General features: G+C 38.5%; 1 protein-coding gene and 2 long non-coding RNA genes across 4 annotated transcripts; 2 read left to right on the forward strand and 1 right to left on the reverse strand.

Annotated features, from left to right (window-relative positions):
- Positions 1–431: 431 nt before the first annotated feature.
- LOC139130934 (uncharacterized) lies at positions 432–6,743 on the forward strand. The gene is made up of 4 exons (XR_011552023.1): positions 432–800; positions 5,132–5,176; positions 5,492–5,690; positions 5,980–6,743. It is a non-coding gene; the product is annotated as an uncharacterized lncRNA (long non-coding RNA).
- A 1,849-nt stretch (positions 6,744–8,592) lies between these two features.
- Positions 8,593–22,833, reverse strand: LOC139130935 (uncharacterized). Of its 2 annotated transcripts, XM_070696788.1 has the most exons (7): positions 22,782–22,833; positions 20,858–20,903; positions 20,359–20,471; positions 19,241–19,306; positions 18,932–19,034; positions 14,893–14,984; positions 8,593–14,095 (listed from the first exon to the last, which is right to left on the reverse strand). In XM_070696788.1, exons 3-7 carry the CDS (start codon positions 20,392–20,394, stop codon positions 14,009–14,011), a joined length of 384 nt encoding a protein of 127 aa, XP_070552889.1. In that variant the 5' UTR covers positions 20,395–20,471; positions 20,858–20,903; positions 22,782–22,833; the 3' UTR covers positions 8,593–14,008. The 2 variants fall into 2 exon arrangements, with proteins under 2 accessions (XP_070552889.1, XP_070552888.1); XM_070696787.1 differs by lacking the exon at positions 14,893–14,984 and having other exon boundaries at positions 22,782–22,824.
- LOC139130936 (uncharacterized) lies at positions 16,364–17,466 on the forward strand. The gene is made up of 2 exons (XR_011552024.1): positions 16,364–16,893; positions 17,291–17,466. It is a non-coding gene; the product is annotated as an uncharacterized lncRNA (long non-coding RNA).
- Positions 22,834–23,078: the final 245 nt, after the last annotated feature.

The raw sequence follows: 23,078 nt of genomic DNA on the forward strand, positions 1-23,078 counted from the left end.
AGTAAGGCCAATATACATCCATGCGAATACATATAAAACGAGGGCTCGGTGGGCTACGTGTATCTGTAATCATATGTGAGTTCTCTGTATATTACTTTATCATCTATATGAATTTGTACTCCTTCCTTCGCTAAATGATTTTTCATGCACTCAAGAGCATATTGCTTCATTGATACCGTAACTATGGAGTACATGAGCGTGAATCTATAAAATGGACAAAATTATCTCAAACATTGTCTACACATTGCTGTTTGAGAATACATCTCTTATGTACTCTGTCCAGTTGGGAAGATCGAGCCAGTGAGCTGATCATCAAAAAACTGTATTCCCACTACGATTGCAAAAAAAGTCCTACCCACCGACTAGTTTCCCCTCCCCGCTCCCAATTTGAAAACCAAATTCTCACGTCCCTAGTAGACGTTGGGAGTTTGGAATCAATCTGTTCTCTACGAAAGCCGCTGAGGGCCATCGTACTTCCTACTTCAATATTTCAACGCGACTTCTCACTTCAAAATTTCATTTCTAAATTTAGAAACTCCTACACATTTCTCACTTCAAAATTTCGTGCGACTTCTCACTTCAAAATTTCATTTCTAAATTTAGAAACTCTTACACATTTCTCACTTCAAAATTTCGTGTAATGGGGACTTCTCACTTCAAAGTTTTGCTTCTAAAATTAGACACTTCGACAAACTTCTCACTTCATAATGTTGACGACCCACAATTCCTGTAACAAGATGGTGGCAGTCAGGACACATGGTCGAGACGGCTGAGATCGTGTATGTTTCGCGATTTAGCAGGTAAGATTTCCATTGATTTTATCATAAGTCAGTTGATGTGTGCAATAATGCAGCTGCCGCGAACCTAATACCGAGGTACGATTGAAAACGTTTGAACACACGACCGATGAAATAAGATGATCAACGAACTGATCAAGGACGGTGATTCCTCCATAATTAATACATTCCCCCACTATTTATGAGCGAATGTGTGGATAGGCAATATTGACACTCACAGAAATCTCTCATACATGAATTGCGTAAATACTTCTTCGATTTCTGCAGATTTCCTCAACAGAGGTCGACAGGCATTTACTCGAACGAGCTCTTATATTGTTAGAAATTGTAGTGCTGTAACTTAGGCTTTCTGTTTGAAGACTATTTACAACCGAGATATTTTACCTGTAAAAGGTAACATAAAAGCATAAAAAACATCACAAATGAGTTTTAGTTTAGGTATTTTGTAATAAATGACACTAAAACGTTCATACATCTAACAACAAAATCAAGTTTCTGAATTTATAGGCTCTGGTACGTATTTCTCACTTCAACTTTGTAGATTTAGACTTTGGCACGTATTTCTCGCCTAAACTACAGTATTATTTTTTTCTCACTTCAAAGTTTCGCCAGGACTTCTCATTCCAAAAAATGCCCAACTTCTCACTTCAAAAAATGTCCGACTTCTCACTTCAAAATTTCGCTACGACTTCTCACTTCAAAAAAATTCCGACTTCTCACTTCAAAATTTCGCTACGACTTCTCACTTCAAAAAAATTCCTACTTCTCACTTCAAAATTTCGCGAGGACTTCTCACTTCAAAATTTCACTACGACTTCTCACTTCAAAAAAATTCCGACTTCTCACTTCAAAATTTCGCGAGGACTTCTCACTTCAAAATTTCGCGAGGACTTCTCACTTCAAAATTTCGCTACGACTTCTCACTTCAAAAAAAATTCCGACTTCTCACTTCAAAATTTCGCTACGACTTCTCACTTCAAAATTTCACTACGACTTCTCACTTCAAAAATTTTCCGACTTCTCACTTCAAAATTGTGTTTCTAAATTTAGACCTATCTAAGCATTTCCCACTTCAAAATTTAGCCATCCCATAATTTCTTTCACCACATGACACAGAGACAAGATGGTCGCCAACGCTGGACATTATAATCACCGTAACACGGTAGGACTGTCTCACGATTTAAGGGCCATTATTTGTAACTTTTGACCATTTTTTACCTCGGAAAATTCCATGTTAGAGGCTCATATTTGTTGCAAAATGTTGTTTTACGAAGAAACAAACATGATTAGTGATGTTATAGCCACATAAAACTGCTAATTTTTGTTCAAACGTGTTGCCGTTCCGAGCTCATTTGTTGACGTCTGGCATGCTCAGCGTGCTGGGCAGAACGCAGATATGATGACGCCGCGATCACGCCAGATGTACAAGTTCACGTCTATTGCGGGATCAAAACAACATTGCGTCGATGATTGCCAGACATCTGGCTACGCAACGTGCTCGGACAATGGACTACGACGTAAGTGCTGGGCATAAGTAATGAATATTTATTTTGAAATTGCTGTAAATGGCTCGCGCAGGTGCAGAAGAATGACTACGTTGCAATCCGCGTGTCAACAGAGTTTGTATTTCTGTCCGGACAAAAATTGAAATTTTCGTTGTAAAATCACATGTTATTTAGTTGTAGGGCACGTAATGTTTCCGAATAATATGCGATTCTCTGTTATTTGACAGGCTATTCAACATGAGCCAGTGATCATTGCAATCAAAACTGACGGAAAAATCGCCAGAAGATACAGCTAATGGAACTTTAAGATTCACTTGATCACGATGGCCAAAATTCGTGTAAGCTTCGCGATTTATAAGTTAATTTCATCGTAAGTCAGCTGCTGTGTGCAACAATGCAGCTGGTGCGAGCTTTACCGAGGCAACGTTTAACATGTTTGGACAACTTACTGATCAAAGATGATCAACTTACTGATCAAAGGACAATGATTCCCTCACAATTAATAAATTACTCTCCCATTTATGAGCGAATGTGTGGATTGATAGTATGAACACTCATTGAAAGCTGTAACACATCAATTTGTGTAAATACTTCTACGATTTCTGCTGTATCAACAAGCACTGTCCTTAACGGAAGTCGACCGTCATTTACACGATACTTCGAGCTGTAGGCCCTAAATAACCCATATATATCGGGCTGTAACTTAATCCTTATATAATTAAAAATATCGGGGTAATACTGTAACCTAGTCCTTCTGTCTGAAAAACATTTAAAAGCGAGATATTTTAGTCTTCAAAAGCAATACAAAAACATCATGAATGTGTTTTGGTTTTGTTACTTTCTATACAGTAAAACTCCAAGATCTTACAAATCACATTCCTAAATGCAGACTTTATCACGTACTTCTCACTTCAAAATTTCGCGAGGACTTCTCACTTCAAAATTTCGCTACGACTTCTCACTTCAAAAAAATTCCTACTTCTCACTTCAAAATTTCGCGAGGACTTCTCACTTCAAAATTTCACTACGACTTCTCACTTCAAAAAAAATTCCGACTTCTCACTTCAAAATTTCGCGAGGACTTCTCACTTCAAAATTTCGCGAGGATTTCTCACTTCAAAATTTCGCGACGACTTCTCACTTCAAAAAAATTCCGACTTCTCACTTCAAAATTTCGCTACGACTTCTCACTTCAAAATTTCACTACGACTTCTCACTTCAAAAATTTTCCGACTTCTCACTTCAAAATTGTGTTTCTAAATTTAGACCTATCTAAGCATTTCCCACTTCAAAATTTAGCCATCCCATAATTTCTTTCACCACATGACACAGAGACAAGATGGTCGCCAACGCTGGACATTATAATCACCGTAACACGGTAGGACTGTCTCACGATTTATAGTTAAGATTCACTTGATCACGATGGCCAAAATTCGTGTAAGCTTCGCGATTTATAAGTTAATTTCATCGTAAGTCAGCTGATGTGTGCAACAATGCAGCTGGTGCGAGCTTTACCGAGGCAACGTTTAACATGTTTGGACAACTTACTGATCAAAGATGATCAACTTACTGATCAAAGGACAATGATTCCCTCACAATTAATAAATTACTCTCCCATTTATGAGCGAATGTGTGGATTGATAGTATGAACACTCATTGAAAGCTGTAACACATCAATTTGTGTAAATACTTCTACGATTTCTGCTGTATCAACAAGCACTGTCCTTAACGGAAGTCGACCGTCATTTACACGATACTTCGAGCTGTAGGCCCTAAATAATCCATATATATCGGGCTGTAACTTAATCCTTATATAATTAAAAATATCGGGTAATACTGTTACCTAGACCTTCTGTCTGAAAAACATTTAAAAGCGAGATATTTTAGTCTTCAAAAGCAATACAAAAACATCATGAATGTGTTTTGGTTTTGTTACTTTCTATACAGTAAAACTCCAAGATCTTACAAATCACATTCCTAAATGCAGACTTTATCACGTACTTCTCACTTCAAAATTTCGCGAGGACTTCTCACTTCAAAATTTCACTACGACTTCTCACTTCAAAATTTCGCGAGGACTTCTCACTTCAAAATTTCACTACGACTTCTCACTTCAAAATTTCGCTACGACTTCTCACTTCAAAAAAAATTCCGACTTCTCACTTCAAAATTTCGCTACGACTTCTCACTTCAAAAAAAATCTGACTTCTCACTTCAAAATTTCGCGACGACTTCTCTCTTCCAAAAATTTCCGACTTCTCACTTCAAAATTTCACTACGACTTCTCACTTCAAAAAAATCCGACTTCTCACTTCAAAAAATTTCCGACTTCTCACTTCAAAAAAAAATGCGACTTCTCACTTCAAAAAATTCCGACTTCTCACTTCAAAATTTCGCTTCGACTTCTCACTTCAAAAAAATCCGACTTCTCACTTCAAAAAATTTCCGACTTCTCACTTCAAAATTTCGCTTCGACTTCTCACTTCAAAAAAAATTCCGACTTCTCACTTCAAAAAATTTCCGACTTCTCACTTCAAAATTTTTCACTTCTCACTTCAAAAAATTTCTGATTTGTCACTTCAAAATTTCGTTTCTACTTTCACACTTTGGACGTACATCTCTCACTTTAAATTTCTGATTCTAAGCTTACACTTGATCGCATATTTCTCACGTCAAACTTTTCCGTTGATGAAATTTAGACCTAGTGTAAGTTTTTCTTTTTCATTTGTTAAAAATTTGCTTGGCAGTATGAGTGTCAGCATGATGACTGGCTTGTACAAGATGTTTTTACTTGTCTCAACTAGAATATATTTCCTATTTTGCCAACAGTGTCGTGGGTATTGAAGTACGATGATGTCTGGTCATTTTAAGAAGGTTGGTTTTAAGTTACGTGTCTTTGGGGAATGCTTAATACGGACCTTGTTTTATGTATTCTCGATATCTAAGATGTGGAAATTCCATCATGGGTTACCAACCAACCCGCCAAAACCCATCGAAACTTTCGGTTCAGTAAAGGAAGTTAAAAAGACAAATCACAACAAAGACGTCATCCATGAAAGATATATTGATATTTTTTAACATTAATCTTTGAGTTTATGTAAACACGTTCCACGTGTCTATACCTGATTGTATGATCATTTAAAATTTTATTACTGTTAAAAATTTACAACCCTTTCCCCTTTATTTTAGGTGGATGGTAGAAAGATCGTCTTCCTCGTAGGTTTTCTTTGCTCTGGATTGTCGTCAGTAAATTGCATTTTACCTGACTACACACCAGCAGTCAATGCTCAAGCCGATGAAAGCGCTTATAGAGAGAGTCTGATTCAAGCTTATTTCAGTGCATGCTATTCAAACGAAGAAATTCTTGCCGCATTGGCCATCTCTCATGGTAAGTATTCAATGTGCAAATGCACATAAAGGCTGTTGTCTTAGATACCTTGGGGCTCTTGGTGATGTTGTTTCATTCCAATCAATGATTGAACACATTTTCAATGTTGCGGTATCTGAATGAAGTAATATACATATTTGCAATGCGTTGAAGCTAAGTCGAACAGTTGTTGGTATCTGTAGTATTGAGTCGTAATACTGATACTCCTCCATCACTTTTTAAATTGTTTATAATCAAAAAATATGTATGTTTTGACATTTACCGGCCTGAATCATTTGTAACTTTGCAGGTGTTATTCTCAGTCTACGACATTTGAAGCGACTTCTTCAGAAATATGGCCTGAAACGCAGACAATGTCTAGGAACAGCATCAAACTTGCAACAAGTGGTTGCTACCATACAAAGTGAAATACAAGGTAGTGGGAAGTGCCTTGGATACAGAGCCATGTGGAAGAGATTAAAAATTAAATACGGTCTGCGGGTGAATCGGGATACTGTTCTACACCTGTGAAATATCCTTGATCCTGACGGTATCCAGAGGCGTAAAAAGCATCGCCTTTTGAGAAGAAAATATGTTTCACCAGGACCAAATTTTATCTGGCATGTGGATGGCTATGACAAGTTGAAACCATTTGGTTTTGCAATTCATGGGGCGGTCGATGGTTTCAGTAGGCGTATTTTGTGGTTGGAGGTTGCTACCAGCAATAACAACCCACATATCATAGCAAATTACTTTCTTGACTATGTAAAACAAATTGGTTTTGTTCCAAGAGTTTTAAGGTGCGACCGAGGTACAGAAAATTCTGCTCTTGAATATTTGCAACCATATTTCAGATGGAATGATTCTGATGATCTTGCTGGAATTAACAGTTTCATGTACGGCAAAAGTACGTCGAACCAGAGGATCGAGGCATGGTGGAGCAATATGCGCAAGCAGGGTGCTGATTGGTGGATTAACTATTTCAAAGATTTAAGAGACAGTGGACTGTTCCATGATCATGATCCTATACATGTAGAGTGTCTACGATTCTGTTATATGGGTGTTTTACAACAAGAGCTTCATGATAGTGCTGTTGAATGGAATTTACATTTTATTACAAGAAAGAGAAATGCAGAAAATGTGAGAGGCAAACCAGATGTATTGTATTTCTTACCTAGCATATATAATACTCGTGACTATGGAACCAGAGCAGACAAAAGTGAGATAGAATATATTGTCTGATTTGTATTCAGAAATACCTGCATTGTATGGCTGTAGTGATGAGTTTGTTCAATTACTCAATGAAATTAAACCGCAGCAACAGGTGCCAACAACAGTAAATGAAGCAAATGAACTTTATTTGGAAATCGTACATGCTATTGAACAGTACAGTTAACGACCTTGCTGCATGTCAAACTATGTTGACCAAATGAGTGAAATAAAATAAACGTTTGACGAGCATGAGCACTTAGTGTTTTTCTTTGTGACCTGTATACACCATAAAAGAAACGTTGACCTCTAAGTCAATCTGCAGCAGTTAAGGTAGAATGCGTCTGGATGACAGATATTCGGACTCTCAAACGTTTACAATTCTTTTCTGATCTACCACTTGTTGGGGTTCATTTTAAAGCTCTTGGTGAAAGAAAACTTCACTGGCTTAGTTTTTCTAAATTTGACAATTTTATTTTTCTCCATAGAGTCAACATAAGGATGGCCGCCACGTACCAAAATTTGCACTGTGACCCCTGAATTTCATTCCCGACTTTGAAAGAGAATGGTTGAAAGATTTCTCAAAGAAAGTTTGAGCAAAAGTTTAAATCTTTCACTTTCAGGGCACACACTACCTTAAAGAAAGGAACGCGATTTTTAACGTTTGCACTTCTTATACACACACAATGCTTCTCACCTTGTAGAGCTAAAACTGTTAATTATTGGGTGGCTACAGTTCTCATCCTATTAGAAGCAACTGCATTGAAGCTTTTACAATGAATCCTGTAAGCTCATGTAGCCAGCAGAGGGGACATGATGTAGCTTTTCCTGGCATCAAAGTCAATGACCATGTAATCACGTTTTATTGCTAGGCAAAGCTATTGTAAGGGACGGACCATTAGCACTTGGGAGGGGGTGGTCAAAAACAAAAAAAATCAGAGCAGAAAGTTAGGGGAAAAAATCTTCAAACTAGTTTGCAAAATAAAAAAAAATAAGAACACAAATGCGTAAAAAAATCTGCAAAAAGTCTTTAAAATCTTGATTTTTTTTAGATTTTACCGACAGGAAGCAGCTTCCTGTATTTTAGTACATCCTCCAGGCACATTTTTAATTTTATTGTATACATTTAGAGTGACTGTATTCCTTATACTGGAAGTTGTGATCATCTTATCTTTTCAGGAATTTTGTATTCTGATCACTTAAAAATTATAAAATTATAGAGCCTGTTTTCTACTTGTTTCCTGCATACAAACCAAGCAGGTACACAAGGTAAAATATTGAAACTATGGTATGGTTGTCAAGACAGAAAGTTATATTTGCCTTTTAAGGTAGAACGCACCTCAGGGACAGAAATTCGGGCCTTCAAATTTTATCAATTTTCTTCTGACCTACCACTTGTGGGGGCTCATTTTGAAGCTCTCGGCGAAAGAAAAGTTTTCACCGTCTTAGTTTTTCGAAAATCGAAAATTTTATTTGTTCTTATAGAGTTAACACAGGGATGGCGGCCATTTTGGATTTCAAATACCGAGAAATCACAAGTTGTTTGTCTCTCTAGTACCAAAGTTTGCACGGTGACCCCTGATTTTTATTCTTGCTTTGGTAAGAGAATGGTTGAAAGTTTCACTGAGGAAAGTTTGAGCAAAAGTTTAAGTTTTTCACTTTCGAGGTGCATATTACCTTAAGATCAAGGTGAACAGATGCAGGCCACATCAGGTTCATTTTTTCACAGCATTTTATTGCAATGATGAATGCAAGAATGGGTGAACAAGTAGAAGCACGTCAATAATGATAAAACAACATATCAAGTCATATATTATTTTGCTTTTAAAAAGGCATTTTCAGTTCTTTTTTCTCAAAAACCAGCCTTAACAAGTCATCGTTGATGACACAGTCCCCACTTGTTAATGGGTATTTTGATTACAAGTCCTCAGAGAGGATAAGGTCCTCTTCATTAATTAGGTCTGTGATAAAAATACTTTGATACACATGGCGCTCAATGGCCAAGAATGAGTTCCATGGTGATGAAAACATAAACCAATCTAGGCCAAAAGGTCATTTAATGAGTCAACTAGGAATTAATCGACAGGATGTTGCACAACATTTTTGCATACTATCCTTACACTAAAAGATTATCACCAGTACCATATTTCATAAAGTTTGATGCAGTATTTACAACACTATGAGATCAACATCTGTATCAAGTTTCATCAAATTTGACACTGTATTTGTGGAAATATCATGAGGGGAACGCTCCATTAACTTGGACGTACCCGAGTAACCCGAGTTGGTTATCAGAGGATTAATCTCTATGTCATCATATGCGAACAGATTATCTTTTAGTGTAAACAAAACATTAGCACTGCCGGAACTACTTTTAGCATGGCCAATGCCAGTCGGCGCCTGACTTGATGATGGCCCCCCTTGTCCGCCACTCAGGATTTCCAACCAGCTTTAAAGTGCCGTCCAGCACTTGCTGTTACTTTGAGGTCATCATTTCGTTCATAAAATTGCATGAAGAGTTTACAAAAACGATGGTACTATAAAATCCCTTTCAAATAAAATGCTGTTTAAACGAATACTAGCAGTCAATTATCGTACGCTGATTTTGCATATGAAAAGCTATTTTTGTATGAATGTTTATACCCCTATAAAAGAAAGTACGGTAGCGAAAATCAGCACAACAAAACAGGACTTCAGCACAACAAAACAGGACTTTTCCTAAAACGTACTCTTTCAATTTCAGTTCAGACTCACATTGCGGAAAGGTGCATGCAATGCAAATGAAAGTCACAAGCAAACTTTGGTGTCAACGGATCCAGTCTTTGAATTATCAATGAACACTCACTTATTTTTCTGGTCAAAAGCCAAAGGCTACATGTGTACTTGTCAATCGCAACAAGCCTCTCTGTTTGAATCCGCGTGTTCATTTTTAGCCGAATGCCGGCCAAATTGACCGGCTACTTCCGTATTTTGGCCGGCTACTTTTCAGCAATGTTTCGCTCTCTAGCCCCGAAATTCTGGTTTGATAATAATATTTTGATATTTGTTGTCTTGCAAGCCGGAGATAACATTTCAGAAGTGCCTATGTGGCTATATGTAAATCTAGCAATTTACGCGGTGAACTTGTTGCTATTCTGTATCAGCCTGTAGTACCGCGATCTGCGAACGTGTACTGTACTGGGAAACGCTCTCGAGGTCATCCTTGCTTTCCCGACTACAGCCCGAATTATTCCGACGTTCACATCGGGTGCAGCTTACCATTGGACTGACGTTACGCCCACCAATAGCCGGCCATTTCCGAATAAAGCCGACGTTTGTTTCTCTCAAACGCGAAAGAGAAGAAAGTCTCAAACGCGGAAGAGAAAGTCGACGCTTCAGAGCTTTTGTTTTCTGCGTAAGAGTTGGGCCTTGTCTGATGGGTAGGTTTTTGATCAAACGTAAAGCAACCAAAAGTTACTGAGTCTCATTTTTCATACTTTTGAAACGCCACGTCAATCCATCCATAGTCGATCATAGATCTACATCGCGTTTTGTGGAGGGGCCGTGGTTTAAGCGGAAGGGAAAGTCTACGCGGGAGTCTACGCTTGAAAACGTTGATTTTCTGCGTCAGAGTAGGACTTTGTCTGTTGGTTGCCGGAGGTTTTAGATCAAATCTAAATAAACAAACAATTACTTGGTCTCATTTTTCGTACTTTTATAACGCTGGGTCGATCACAGTGTCAAATTTCAGGTCGACCACAGTCCCTCTATCCACCGGTCTGGAAACGCCTATATTGTAAAAGGTGTCAATCACCTGGACCGCACAGCCAAACCGCGATACGAGGGGCAGTCACGTGATAATGCGTAGCTTGGGTTTGTCCTGCATGCCACAGTCCCCGATTGTGTGTACGCTTTTCTCGAATTTTCGCTGTTTTTGGCTCTATTAAGTGTTCTCTGCGTCTATCTATGACACAAAGACAAAAATCATCATATCCTGAAACCGGTGTTTGTTTTTCGTGATCCTTCTCCCATCGTAAATGATGATAGTGTGCGATAATTTCTGGGGTTGATCGCTGCGAGTGTGTTGACGTAGCACAAGCAGCGGCTGGAATCAAACCGGAAAATTTGTCGTCGCTTTCTCTTGCAATGCTAGTATTCAGTGCCTCCAAATATGATAAAATATGTTTTCTGTGTAATATTCTGTGAAATCATGTCTGTTAACTGAGCAGAATAGGAAAGACAACTGCAGAAATGCATGGATAGAGGGACTGTGGGTCGACCGATATTGCATTATGTGTAAGCTCACTGTGTCACAATCGACTAGTCGACTGCAGGTGTGTTGTACACATACGGTGTCGTACATCTTGACGTTGGGTGTCGTCAATTTGGAATTTTATCAAACATGAACACTGGAATTTAGCTCTCTTTTTCAATTATATTCAACATCACCAAAAATCAATGGTAAGCTCGCGAATTCGTTTTATTGTGAAATTAATACCGTGAATTAAATCACTGAAAATTGTGCCGTTCGTCGACCGGCCTCGTTAACTGCCTCTACTATTTCTCCTTTCTTATAATATGTACGAGTGGCCATACTGTTTACAGACGGATCCAGCTAGCAATTCATTGACTTAAATTCGCTCTATAGGAGATGTAATGTCACAGGATACGCGCAGCTCTTGGAGTCCTTACTCACTCGTTACGTTGTTTGCAAGTACAAGAAAAATCTCGCCACGTGGAAAGAACGTTCCATGCTGTTCTGATCACATTTGCATATATGATCAATGCGCGTTACTGAAGTGAAGCGTCCGAAAATAGGAAACTTGAATGAAAATGAACGAAGAACGATATTTTGTTTCACCATATTTCTAAAACTTAGTTTAGAGCCTAAATTAAAGAATAAACTAGATTACTTGCATTGAAAAAAGGGCAGTTCATTTTTTCCTGTCAACATAGTTCCACGTGCAAGCATATGTGTGTGCCCGTGGTATTGAGTGAGTCGTTACAGCCCTGACGTTCCTATCATAGCACCAGCTCGATAAGATAATCGCAACAATGGAAAATTAACACCTTGGGGATTAAAAGTCTTCTGTTTGTCACCCGAGTTGGCAGGCAGCAACTCGGGTTTCAGGTACCATCAAAGTTAATGGAGCCTTCCCCTAATGTCACTCTAATTAGGATAGTTCATTACATATGCAATTACAGATTAATTAAAATGACACTGATAAATGTCTTTTTTCACTGTTAAAGCAATGTGAGCTAAAAATCTGTACAAAGTTTCATGAAATTTGATGAAGTATTTCTTGACATATCAACCTAATTACGAAACTTCAATAATTGATGAGTGTTATCATTCTAATGTAAACAGCACTTAAGGTAGTAACAGATAGTGAAATGCCTTCCACTGTGGGCGGTGATTACAACATCTGGAATTATCCTGGATCCAAATTTCTCATCAGTTCTTGTATGTCTTACATAGAAAAGTTGCAAAAATTGGTTCAAAATGAAAAAAATCACCTAAGCTTTGTTTTCTGGATCAAATTTTTCTACAAATTGATACCAAATATGACAAAATTATGCTCACAGCCTTCAAAACTGTCTCACAACATATCCTGGGTTGGTGTAGGTCATTTAAGGTCACAAACTGAGAAAATTACCTGAAATATACAAATTTTGGGGTTTCCCAACACTTTCAGCAGAGTCTTTGAAGCTGATGTCAGCATCCTGCAACAATGCTGTAGTGACTTCCAACGTAAGCATTTGTTTGGATTATGAACCCTTGCAAAGACCAAGTGCATTATCACTTATTGAGTGTTTCCCACGCACAGTCTAAAAGCAAAAGATGGACACAAATCCGGCATACATTATTCTACATTTTTTCATACAGCAGCATAACAGCATTGATCACAACCCTGCAGCAGGATATTGCCATCTTTTTTCCATGTGTAGACAGTGTCAGTTTGTCCATGGCATGATGCCACTACACCAAGTATCAACTGATTACCATCATATCCATAGATTTCTCCTGGACCATGCAGAATGATTTTGGTATTTTCTTCACCATTTGCAGATGGAAAAGTGAACTTTACTTCATCATTGTCGTAGGTATAATCTAAATATTGTTTGCCCTGATTTGAAATGGCCTGAATTTTAAACCCATGCTGTACAGGGTCAATGTCATGAAGGTTGCATTCACTAATATCAGGGTCGAACATTGACGTATATTGATGACATTCAGATCTGCTCATTGTAGAAAACTTTGTCACCACCTCTGAATAACTTGATTCCTTCTCCATGAAATATGAAATGTCAATCTTACTATACTGAAACTCTGGCAGTTGACCTTCTGTGTGCACCGCTAGGGTTTTCACCGCTGAGTTTTCATCATCTTGACAGACAGAATCTTGTTTTACTTCAATTTCATCAAGTTCATGTAGCATTGGATTGGTCTGTGTGTTAGGTGTACTACATGAGGTAGGGAGTGAGATATTTGGTGTTGATGGTCCATCTTCCGGTATGGATGGCATATCGAACCTCATAGCAGGTGTAGATAGTCCACCTTCTGGTATGGATGGCACATTGGACCTCATAGCAGGTGTAGATAGTCCACCTTCTGGTATGGATGGCACATTGGACCTCATAGCAGGTGTAGATGGTCCACCTTCCAGTATGGATGGCATATCGGACCTCATAGCAGGTGTAGATGGTCCACCTTCTGGTATGGATGGCATATCGGACCCATAGCAGGTGTACTATGGATGGCATATCTGACAATGTGCATGTAGCAGATGCTTCAGTGACTTTTTTGGTTTGCTCAACCCTTTCATCAGATTCAGTCATTGAGGTATCTTTCCTGTTGTCTAGCAGAGACAGATTAGGCTGTGTCAGTAAGTATAATTTAATCTTACTGGCATACAGTCCATGTGATTTCAAATATTCAGTAAAATCACACGTTTCCCCATCAATGGTTTTGAAGTCATCAATTTCTTCCCGATTAAAGTTACCAACACTAGCAATCACAGAGTCTGCCGACAGAAACTTTGCGATACCTTTGGCAAAGACCTTGAGACTTCTCTGTTTGATGCTGTCAACAGTTACCAGATCACTTGAAGGGAAGTCCAAAATTCTAGTCCCTCCACCATCTTGCAACCTTACTTGCTTGAAAGTTTGACCATTTTCAGAATGTAACCATCCAATGTTAACCTTACAATGTGTTTCTTTGCCACTGGGAGAGTGACCTGTTTGAAATAAAAAGGATATAATGTAAAAATCAGTCTATGACACTTTCAACAGCAAGATAGCAGGTTAAAGGACATCTGTCATGAAAATTGAGAAATATATGAAAAATTGGAGTAGGTGCGAGGGGGTTTGTCACATAGAGTTTGAATAATATATGCCACTTTAATTGATTATTGCTGGATGACTGGTCATGTTATATTTCAGTCAGTTTTTCAATGTCTCCTATGCCAGTTCATCTATCTAATATGTTGATTGGGATGATTAATTAGAAAACTGAAAGTTGGTATTGCTATTGACAGTTGGGAACAGATGTTACAAGAATGTTAGCACATTAATTTACACTATCCCACACAGTACCATGGAGATGTCTTTCTGTTGTTGTTGAAAACTCAGTTAAGTCCTTCTGCTGAAGTGCAGCGCCCTGGAAGCTGTTATCCAATTGGGTGGCTGAATCCCTAAGTTCAGTTGCTATGAATAGTGACAATCAACCTATCAGATATAATCTTCTGAGCACGTTGCACATCAGCAGAAGGACTTAACTGAGTTTTCAACAACAATAGAAATACATCTCTATGGTACTGTGTGGGATAGTGTAATGATACATATCAGCCCAAGTCCTGTTATTAGATTTGTATGTTTTTCATTGATCAATGTTCAAACATTATGAATGTTAGCTAGATCTCATGTAGACAGTTGATTTGCTAAAAGTATTGGGCTTATAGATTTAAATATACAAATTTTCCTTGCTTTTTAGAAGTAAACACTTTGGTTGGCAAGTATGAAAATCAGGACATACCCTTTGACCTTTGAACTTCCGAGCATTTCCTTTCTTCACATTTTTCAGCCGTATTTGCTCAATCAAATCAACGACCTTCTTTTTCTTTTCATCTGAGGCAGGAGAACCAAAAAAGAACAGAATCATGGTCTGATATACAGTTAGAGGATGTTTCAACTAAAAATTGCCAAAAGGCATCCCTTATGAAAATGAAACTGTGCGGCAGCTCTGCTGTAGACTAGCGGCAGCTCTGCCGTAGAGTTGCTGCACTAGTGCTGCACAGGAAAGCTGTGCAAGAGAGGCTGTGCAGGAAAATGCAGCTAGCTGCACAGTTTCTGCACAGTGTTAATCTGAGCAGAATCTGTGCAGCAGGAGACAAAACTGTGCAGCTTCTGTGCAATAATCTCCATACTGTACACCTTGTGTGCGGCAAATGTAAAATGTGTACAGCTTGTGTACAACAGACCTTGAAGTGTGCAGCTTGTGTGCAGCAGGCCATCAAAGTGTGCAGCTTGTGTGCCAGAAATGACATTACATGTACAGATTGTTATTGGTTATTGCTGCAAATATGGAGCAACACATGATGGGCACATTGCCGACTATTTCATTACCGGGAGTACAGTGTACCATTGCACTTCCTGACCAGTCATATTCAAGAAAACAAAACTGACCTTTCATTTATATTTTACATTCATTTATTTTTATAACAGACAATCCAACTTTTAAATTATAAAAACTGTTAGATAATGGACAGCTTTTAAAGCACAGTTCAGCTGGCGAAAGCGACACAGGCCTAAACTCAACAACATTGCAGGATGATGGATATAAAGAGTACATCTGTATTATACAGCAGTGACATGTAACATCATTACATGAGTACCCCCTTCGACGATCTAGTTTGGTAAATCAAGGTTCAATCGACAACTGAATTTTTAGGAAAACAAATTTTTAAAACAGGGACTTGTCTGACTGTATTTTCTGCGAGTGATACCAAAATGCACTGAAACAGTTTCGAACGAAATCTATGATGGTCTGTAACTTGTGTAAGGACGCGTCGTAGACTTTTGTTACTCCAAATCTGTACCTTAAAAATATCGACAGATGAGAACTTTCCATTGTAGAAACAAACAAATAAACTTCAATGTCACAGGACCCGCTACTAGTATCTTGGCTCCAACTTCCAAGCAGGGCCGTGGACGTGCTCAGACTTCACGCTATAGCAGTGCAGTATACGGTACGTACATACAGTGCCCAGCACTAAGTCTGTGTCCTGTCATCGCTAACAAAATCTCGCTTTCTGTTATGACTGGATTGATATTCAATGCTTTTGTCCATGTTTTCAGCGTTAGATAATTGCCGAGCACAATTTTGGGGTGTTTCACACCCCATCCCGACCGCTGTACGAAAATCCAATACGCTGCTTCGCGAACGTCCAGCGCTGAGACTGAGAGCAGCCGACATGTTTACACTCTGAGGTCACTGTTCATCAAGTTCAGTTCGCGCATTGATATTGAATCTTCGTGTTGAAAGAAATTTTACTCTATTTTGAGTCTTTCTATGATGAAAATAACCAGTTTCATTATACTTGTAAATTTGGTGCTCTATCAAGTATAAAACATAACGGATTGGTGAATAATGTAGAGTCAATTCCAACATTTAAAAACGGGACTACATTATAAATCGCGTAATGATTTATAGATCGCACTTCCGTTAACGTCATGAGGCTTGATCGGCGCGAAGTTAGATTTTGGTACCATCGGCTGTGTACTTGTGTTGTTGTTAGGGAGTTATCTAGTGGATAATTTCGTGATCTTTCTATGGAATCGCCAGCCAAATGATATCACAGTGTTGGAAAAACGTGTATACAGCACCAGAGATTGACGGGTTTCAAAATTTGTGAACGCGAACAGCAGTAAAAATGCTGACTATGTTTTCTAAGTATGTACACACGGTTCGGAGAGACCTGCAACCGGAACCGGGATCGAATCATCCAGCCTCTGCGAGCCATTCTCAAATGTACCGGTAAGTCAATGTACCGTCCGTCTGTTCATCGCTATAATGTTCTGTAATCGTTGCATATCTATGTTTAGCTACAGATAAATTTTCGTTGAGTACTGATTCATACTGAATTCACTTTCGTTTCACAACAGTTACAGTAAGTGCTGAGATTTTTGCAGATTGTCGCCCGTCGCCGCCGTTGGTATGTAAACAACATACGGCGAGCTGTCCGCTGTTTGACATTTGATCATTATTAATTTAATAATCATAAATGTATATGCATTTTTTTGCTTCAAGTTTTCAACTTTTTGGTCTCTTTTCAAATAATTATTGATGTCTTTCATCAAATTGCGATGTTTAAATGTGTGGTCAAACGGTAAAGACTTATATAACTCCTCCCTGAACGATTTGTATTTTTCAGAATGCATAGTGAGGAAGGGACAAGAAATTCAGAGAACAGAAAGCCAAATCGCAGCCTATGACAGTAATGTAAATGTTACATGAAACTTCTCGAGTCAAAAGAAAATCTCTTGAAGATACTTGTGGCATGAAATGAACATGGCATTTAAAATAAATCGTACCACAATTTGAATTTAATCTTTTTTTCTCTCTGTCTTTTTATTTAACAATAACTTTATTTGCGCTGACCATTTTTTCTTGTGAAACTGGTATTTCAGAGCTTAGTTGGATAAAACACATCTTGTGCTTTCCACAGTCTGTCAGGTTTTCAACGGTGTCACTAACATTGGCCATGTTTACACTTGTAAGCGATTTTACAACTTTTGTGTACATATCTGAGCTGAACATATTATATCGTTGGAAAAAAGAAAAACGTTGAAACTTATGGTACAATACAAGAAATTTTGCTGTCACTTAATTGTGTTGCTTCTTTGGTTTTCAGTATCTCTCGTCTATTTAATAATGTATTTCGTTTTCTTACTGTTGCTGAAATTGGTAAAAGTTTATCCCAGAGCTGACTGCTGTGGAATTATGCCAACTTATGAAGGAAATTTTGCATTTTGTAGTTTGCGGCAAATCTGCAGTAACATGCAAAATAATTTGCCGCAAATTTTACCTACTCCTGGTAGCTGTCCTGCAAGATGCCACAATTTTCTGTGAAGTTCCTGCACAGTCTTTCATGTACTCTGTAGTTCAAAGGGCTATTGTGCAATCACAGGATTCCACATTTCCAACACAAACTTACTGCAGTTACTGTTTTCAGCATTTCTTGCACTATATATTTGCTCAGTGCAGCTAATGTGTATAATTCGAACGAATCACCTTACAGCAAAGCTGCTGCAACTTGTTGTATTGTTGCACAGTTCCTGCACAAAGCTACCGCACAGTTACTGTTTTCATTGCTTCTTGCACCTGTGCGGCAGCAACTAATTTGCATGAGAAAAAATCGCCTTACAGCAGAGCTGCCGCAACCTGCTGTATATTGCTGCACAGTTCCTGCACAAAGCTGCCGCACAGTTACTGTTTTTATCATTTCTTGCGCCTGTGCGGCAGCAGCTAATTTGCATGCGAAAAAGTCGCCTTACAGTTGAGTTACAGTAATTGTCTGTTGCACTAGTGCCGCACCTGTGCAGGAACACTGTGCAGCAGGCTAAAAATTTTCATAAGGGATTACAATGACAGGATTTATAAGATATTAGCTGGAACTTTTGTCTGTGTTTTATCTGTGTCTTTGTTCTGTAATGAATTTCAATGACTTGTTCAACTCCCTGTAACAATGAAATGCAATATTCTGCATGTAACAACAATGTGCATCAAGTAACCTTTGTGCTTTTGTTTACCAATGAATTCAAGTCAAGGCTTGCATTCAAATTTGACCTATGTTGATTGGCTAGATACTGAACATCAATCAACCGTGCGGGACGCAAACAAGAAATTATACAGCTGGTGAACAAAACCAATATGTTGACAAAACATAGCTCGTGACACTCAGAAAACATTTTGATTTTGACCAGAAATTGTAGGAATGCATGGCATAACACGCTGCTAACATATATACAGAACAACCTGAGACTATACAAATATCACAGGGATATTTACTTACCTTTTGCCACTCCAACTTTTAACCTTGCAATTTCTCCAGCTTTCAATCCCATAGCCTTCAAGCTTTCATCGGTCATCAGAGAAACAGTTTCTTTATCCAGCACCTAATTATACAACATTTTCAATTTTTTAATGTATAGGGAAAACACATACAATAAGACAGCATTACATTCTACAGAACCTCACATGGTGAACAAAAAAGACAATACTTAGAAACAGGAAAGTTATTTTAGAGGAATTAATAGAGGAATATTCACTGGAGGAAGAAAAATAAGCTTATTTCATCACAGATGATGTCATATTTACTGACCTGTTCCTGTGGAAAGACATGGAAAAGCTCTTCTCCTCTCCTTGTCTCAAACAGGGCTACCAAAAGCTGTGAAGAATTGACAAGAAAAAAAACAAAATTATAGAGATCTATATTGGTTTCACTGAGAGCTATAGCCACTCAAATCTTTCCAATAGACAGCCTAGAGCTTCCACAAAAAGCTTGACTGGTATCACTGATGCATATACCTATATCATCAATGAAACTCAACATTGTACAGTGATGGAATATGGCAATGATGACTGGTGCATATGGCTGGGCATTAAACTAGGGTGTGCTTACAGCTGCAGTCACAAAATGATTATGTAATTTGCCATTACAATACATGTAAGTTTATTTGATGAGAATTCAAACCCACAAACCATCACCCCTGAATGATGGTATCGTATGTGCAACCTTTGCCCCTTCCCTACATATTAACCAACTCATTGAATCCTGGCCCTGTTCGGCCATGGAAAAGAATGAGTAGCAGTACTGTATAATATTTTGGAAGGGTGGGTAGATTCATCTAATATCAGAGGAGGTTTAACAGCCAATCCGACGTACATTAACATATATTATACTCCAGTGTCAACGGCTTTGGTGTGAAGAGTCTTGACCCCTCTTCAATTAAAGCATGCACATTTGTCGAAGTAGCTGAAGCGGATAGAAATTTGAGAAAAAAACAGCCTTGCCCTTGTCATGGGAGTTGCGGTGATGAAATCGTCCACCGCTGATGCTAAACAGCTGTAATTTGACGCTTCCCTAACCATGAGATGTCTCTCGCTGTTTCCGTAACTTTCACATGAGTGACTCGCTTTATATCGACATTGAACTTAGTTGGTTTCAAACCACTCACTCTATCAAACTCTGCATGCATGGCAACAGCTATATTGGCTACAATATTGTTGTGTGGTTGGGGACACAGTCGGTTGACAACTACCACGTGTACATTCATGTTGCATGCAGGACTCGTGTTTGTGGTGTGCGGCTGTAGCGACTCTCAAACACTCTCATCATCAAATCTCACAATGAAAAAACACAACCCTATGCATACAACCCTGTATTGCTATCCCTGAGTCAAGATCACTGAATATCGATTATACGTTGGTTTAACGTACCTGCTGTAATTCTACAGTTCGTATATTAGCCGCCATGTTGGACTAATAGAAGTTCTAGTTCAGCGACGTTGTGATGGGCAAGACTCCAGAGACTCAGCGGCCGCGGCCTTGATCTGCAATAACACGTAAAACGTTACATGTAACACAAACTATCAGCTTTCACAAAGGCTATTTGAACTTGATATGATTAGAGTTATGTCCATTGAATTGTATTGGTCAACAGCAACACGACTAATAAACATAAACAACGATACAAACAACAATTAATTTATAAATTATGGGGGTATCACTCGGGGTATCACTGTCCTTTGTCAAAGGCTTTGATCAGTAGGCCCTAAGTTGTTCAAACATGTTAAATGATACCTCAGTAAGGCTCGCGCCAGCTGCATTATTGCACACATCAGCTGACTTATGATGAAATTAACTTATAAATCGCGAAGCTTACTATAAGCCACCGTGATCATGTGAATCATCACTATAAATCGTGAGATAGTCCTACCGTGTTACGGTGATTATAATGTCCAGCGTTGGCGACCATCTTGTCTCTGTGTCATGTGGTGAAAGAAATTATGGGATGGCTAAATCAGGTGCAGCCAACGAACAATGCACTTTTAAAAAGGTCCTTACTATGATAAGATATATTGTGCATGACAAATAATGTGAACTGACTAATTTTAAATCAAGAGGGTAATTAATTAGCTGTTCATAATTTGCCCTCCCACAGAAAATTTTTCGACTTACCCTCCCACACTCAAACTTCATTTTTACCCACTCCCCACTTATTTTTGCCTGTTTCCCCTCCCCACCGTGAATTTTGGAAGCTCCCTCGCCTTGTGGCGAAAAAAACTTGCCAATTTCCCCTGCCCTGGAAACAATTCCCCTCAAAAAGTTTTTCGCCAAGCCCTGTCCCCAGGACAATCAACCGATATCTGCCCTGCCCTACAAAAAAACTAAAATTTGCTCCCCTACCACCTAAAAACATGTCCCCTGCCATAACAAAATTAAAATTTCCCCTGCCCTCAAAAATTGCGCCTGGAATAGCTTTTTCGATGAATAGCTCCGTTGGGTGCACCTGCTAAATTTTGAAGTGGGAAATGCGTAGATAGGTCTAAATTTAGAAACACAATTTTGAAGTGAGAAGTCGGAAAATTTTTGAAGTTAGAAGTCGTAGTGAAATTTTGAAGTGAGAAGTCGTAGTGAAATTTTGAAGTGAGAAGTCGTAGTGAAATTTTGAAGTGAGAAGTCCTCGCGAAATTTTGAAGTGAGAAGTCGTAGTGAAATTTTGAAGTGAGAAGTCGTAGTGAAATTTTGAAGTGAGAAGTCGTAGTGAAATTTTGAAGTGAGAAGTCGTAGTGAAATTTTGAAGTGAGAAGTCCTCGCGAAATTTTGAAGTGAGAAGTCCTCGCGAAATTTTGAAGTGAGAAGTCGTAGTGAAATTTAGAAGTGAGAAGTCGTAGTGAAATTTTGAAGTGAGAAGTCCTCGCGAAATTTTGAAGTGAGAAGTCGTAGTGAAATTTTGAAGTGAGAAGTCGTAGTGAAATTTTGAAGTGAGAAGTCCTCGCGAAATTTTGAAGTGAGAAGTCGTAGTGAAATTTTGAAGTGAGAAGTCGTAGTGAAATTTTGAAGTGAGAAGTCGTAGCGAAATTTTGAAGTGAGAAGTCCTCGCGAAATTTTTGGAAGAGAGAAGTCGTAGCGAAATTTTGAAGTGAGAAGTCGTAGCGAAATTTTGAAGTGAGAAGTCGGAATTTTTTTGAAGCGAGAAGTCGTAGGGACATTTTGAAGTGAGAAGTCGGACATTTTTTGGAATTAGAAGTCCTCGCGAAACTTTGACGTGAGAAAAAAATAATACTGTAGTGTAGGCGAGAAATACGTGCCAAAGCCTAAATCTACAAAGTTGAAGTGAGAAAACGTACCAGAGCCTATAAATTCAGAAACTTGATTTTGTTGTTAGATGTATGAACGTTTTAGTGTCATTTATTACAAAATACCTAAACTAAAACTCATTTGTGATGTTTTTTATGCTTTTATGTTACCTTTTACAGGTAAAATATCTCGGTTGTAAATAGTCTTCAAACAGAAGGCCTAAGTTACAGCACTACAATTTCTAACAATATAAGAGCTCGTTCGAGTAAATGCCTGTCGACCTCTGTTGAGGAAATCTGCAGAAATCGAAGAAGTATTTACACAATTGATGTATGAGAGATTTCTGTGAGTGTCAATATTGCCTATCCACACATTCGCTCATAAATAGTGGGGGAATGTATTAATTATGGAGGAATCACCATCCTTGATCAGTTCGTTGATCATCTTATTTCATCGGTCGTGTGTTCAAACGTTTTCAATCGTACCTCGGTATTAGGTTCACGGCAGCTGCATTATTGCACACTTCAACTGACTTATGATAAAATCAATGGAAATCTTACCTGCTAAATCGCGAAACATACACGATCTCAGCCGTCTCGACCATGTGTCCTGACTGCCACGTTACAGGAATTGTGGGTCGTCAGCATTATGAAGTGAGAAGTTTGTTGGTGTCTAATTTTAGAAGCAAAACTTTGAAGTGAGAAGTCCCCATTACACGAAATTTTGAAGTGAGAAATGTGTAGGAGTTTCTAAATTTAGAAATGAAATTTTGAAGTGAGAAGTCGCACGAAATTTTGAAGTGAGAAATGTGTAGGAATTTCTAAATATAGAAATGAAATTTTGAAGTGAGAAGTCGC

Source organism: Ptychodera flava, chromosome 4 (assembly GCF_041260155.1).
Source record: "Ptychodera flava strain L36383 chromosome 4, AS_Pfla_20210202, whole genome shotgun sequence".
Classification (NCBI taxonomy): domain Eukaryota; kingdom Metazoa; phylum Hemichordata; class Enteropneusta; family Ptychoderidae; genus Ptychodera; species Ptychodera flava.

What these genes read in the sequence shown, in the direction of transcription:
- LOC139130935 (XM_070696787.1), bottom strand. Translation starts at nt 20,394, where the DNA reads ATGGCGGCTAATATACGAACTGTAGAATTACAGCAG. An exon ending in GAACTGTAGAATTACAGCAG is followed by an intron (nt 19,307 to 20,358) that starts GTACGTTAAACC and finishes AATTCTTCACAG; the next exon opens with CTTTTGGTAGCCCTGTTTGA. An exon ending in ATGTCTTTCCACAGGAACAG is followed by an intron (nt 19,035 to 19,240) that starts GTCAGTAAATAT and finishes TTGTATAATTAG; the next exon opens with GTGCTGGATAAAGAAACTGT.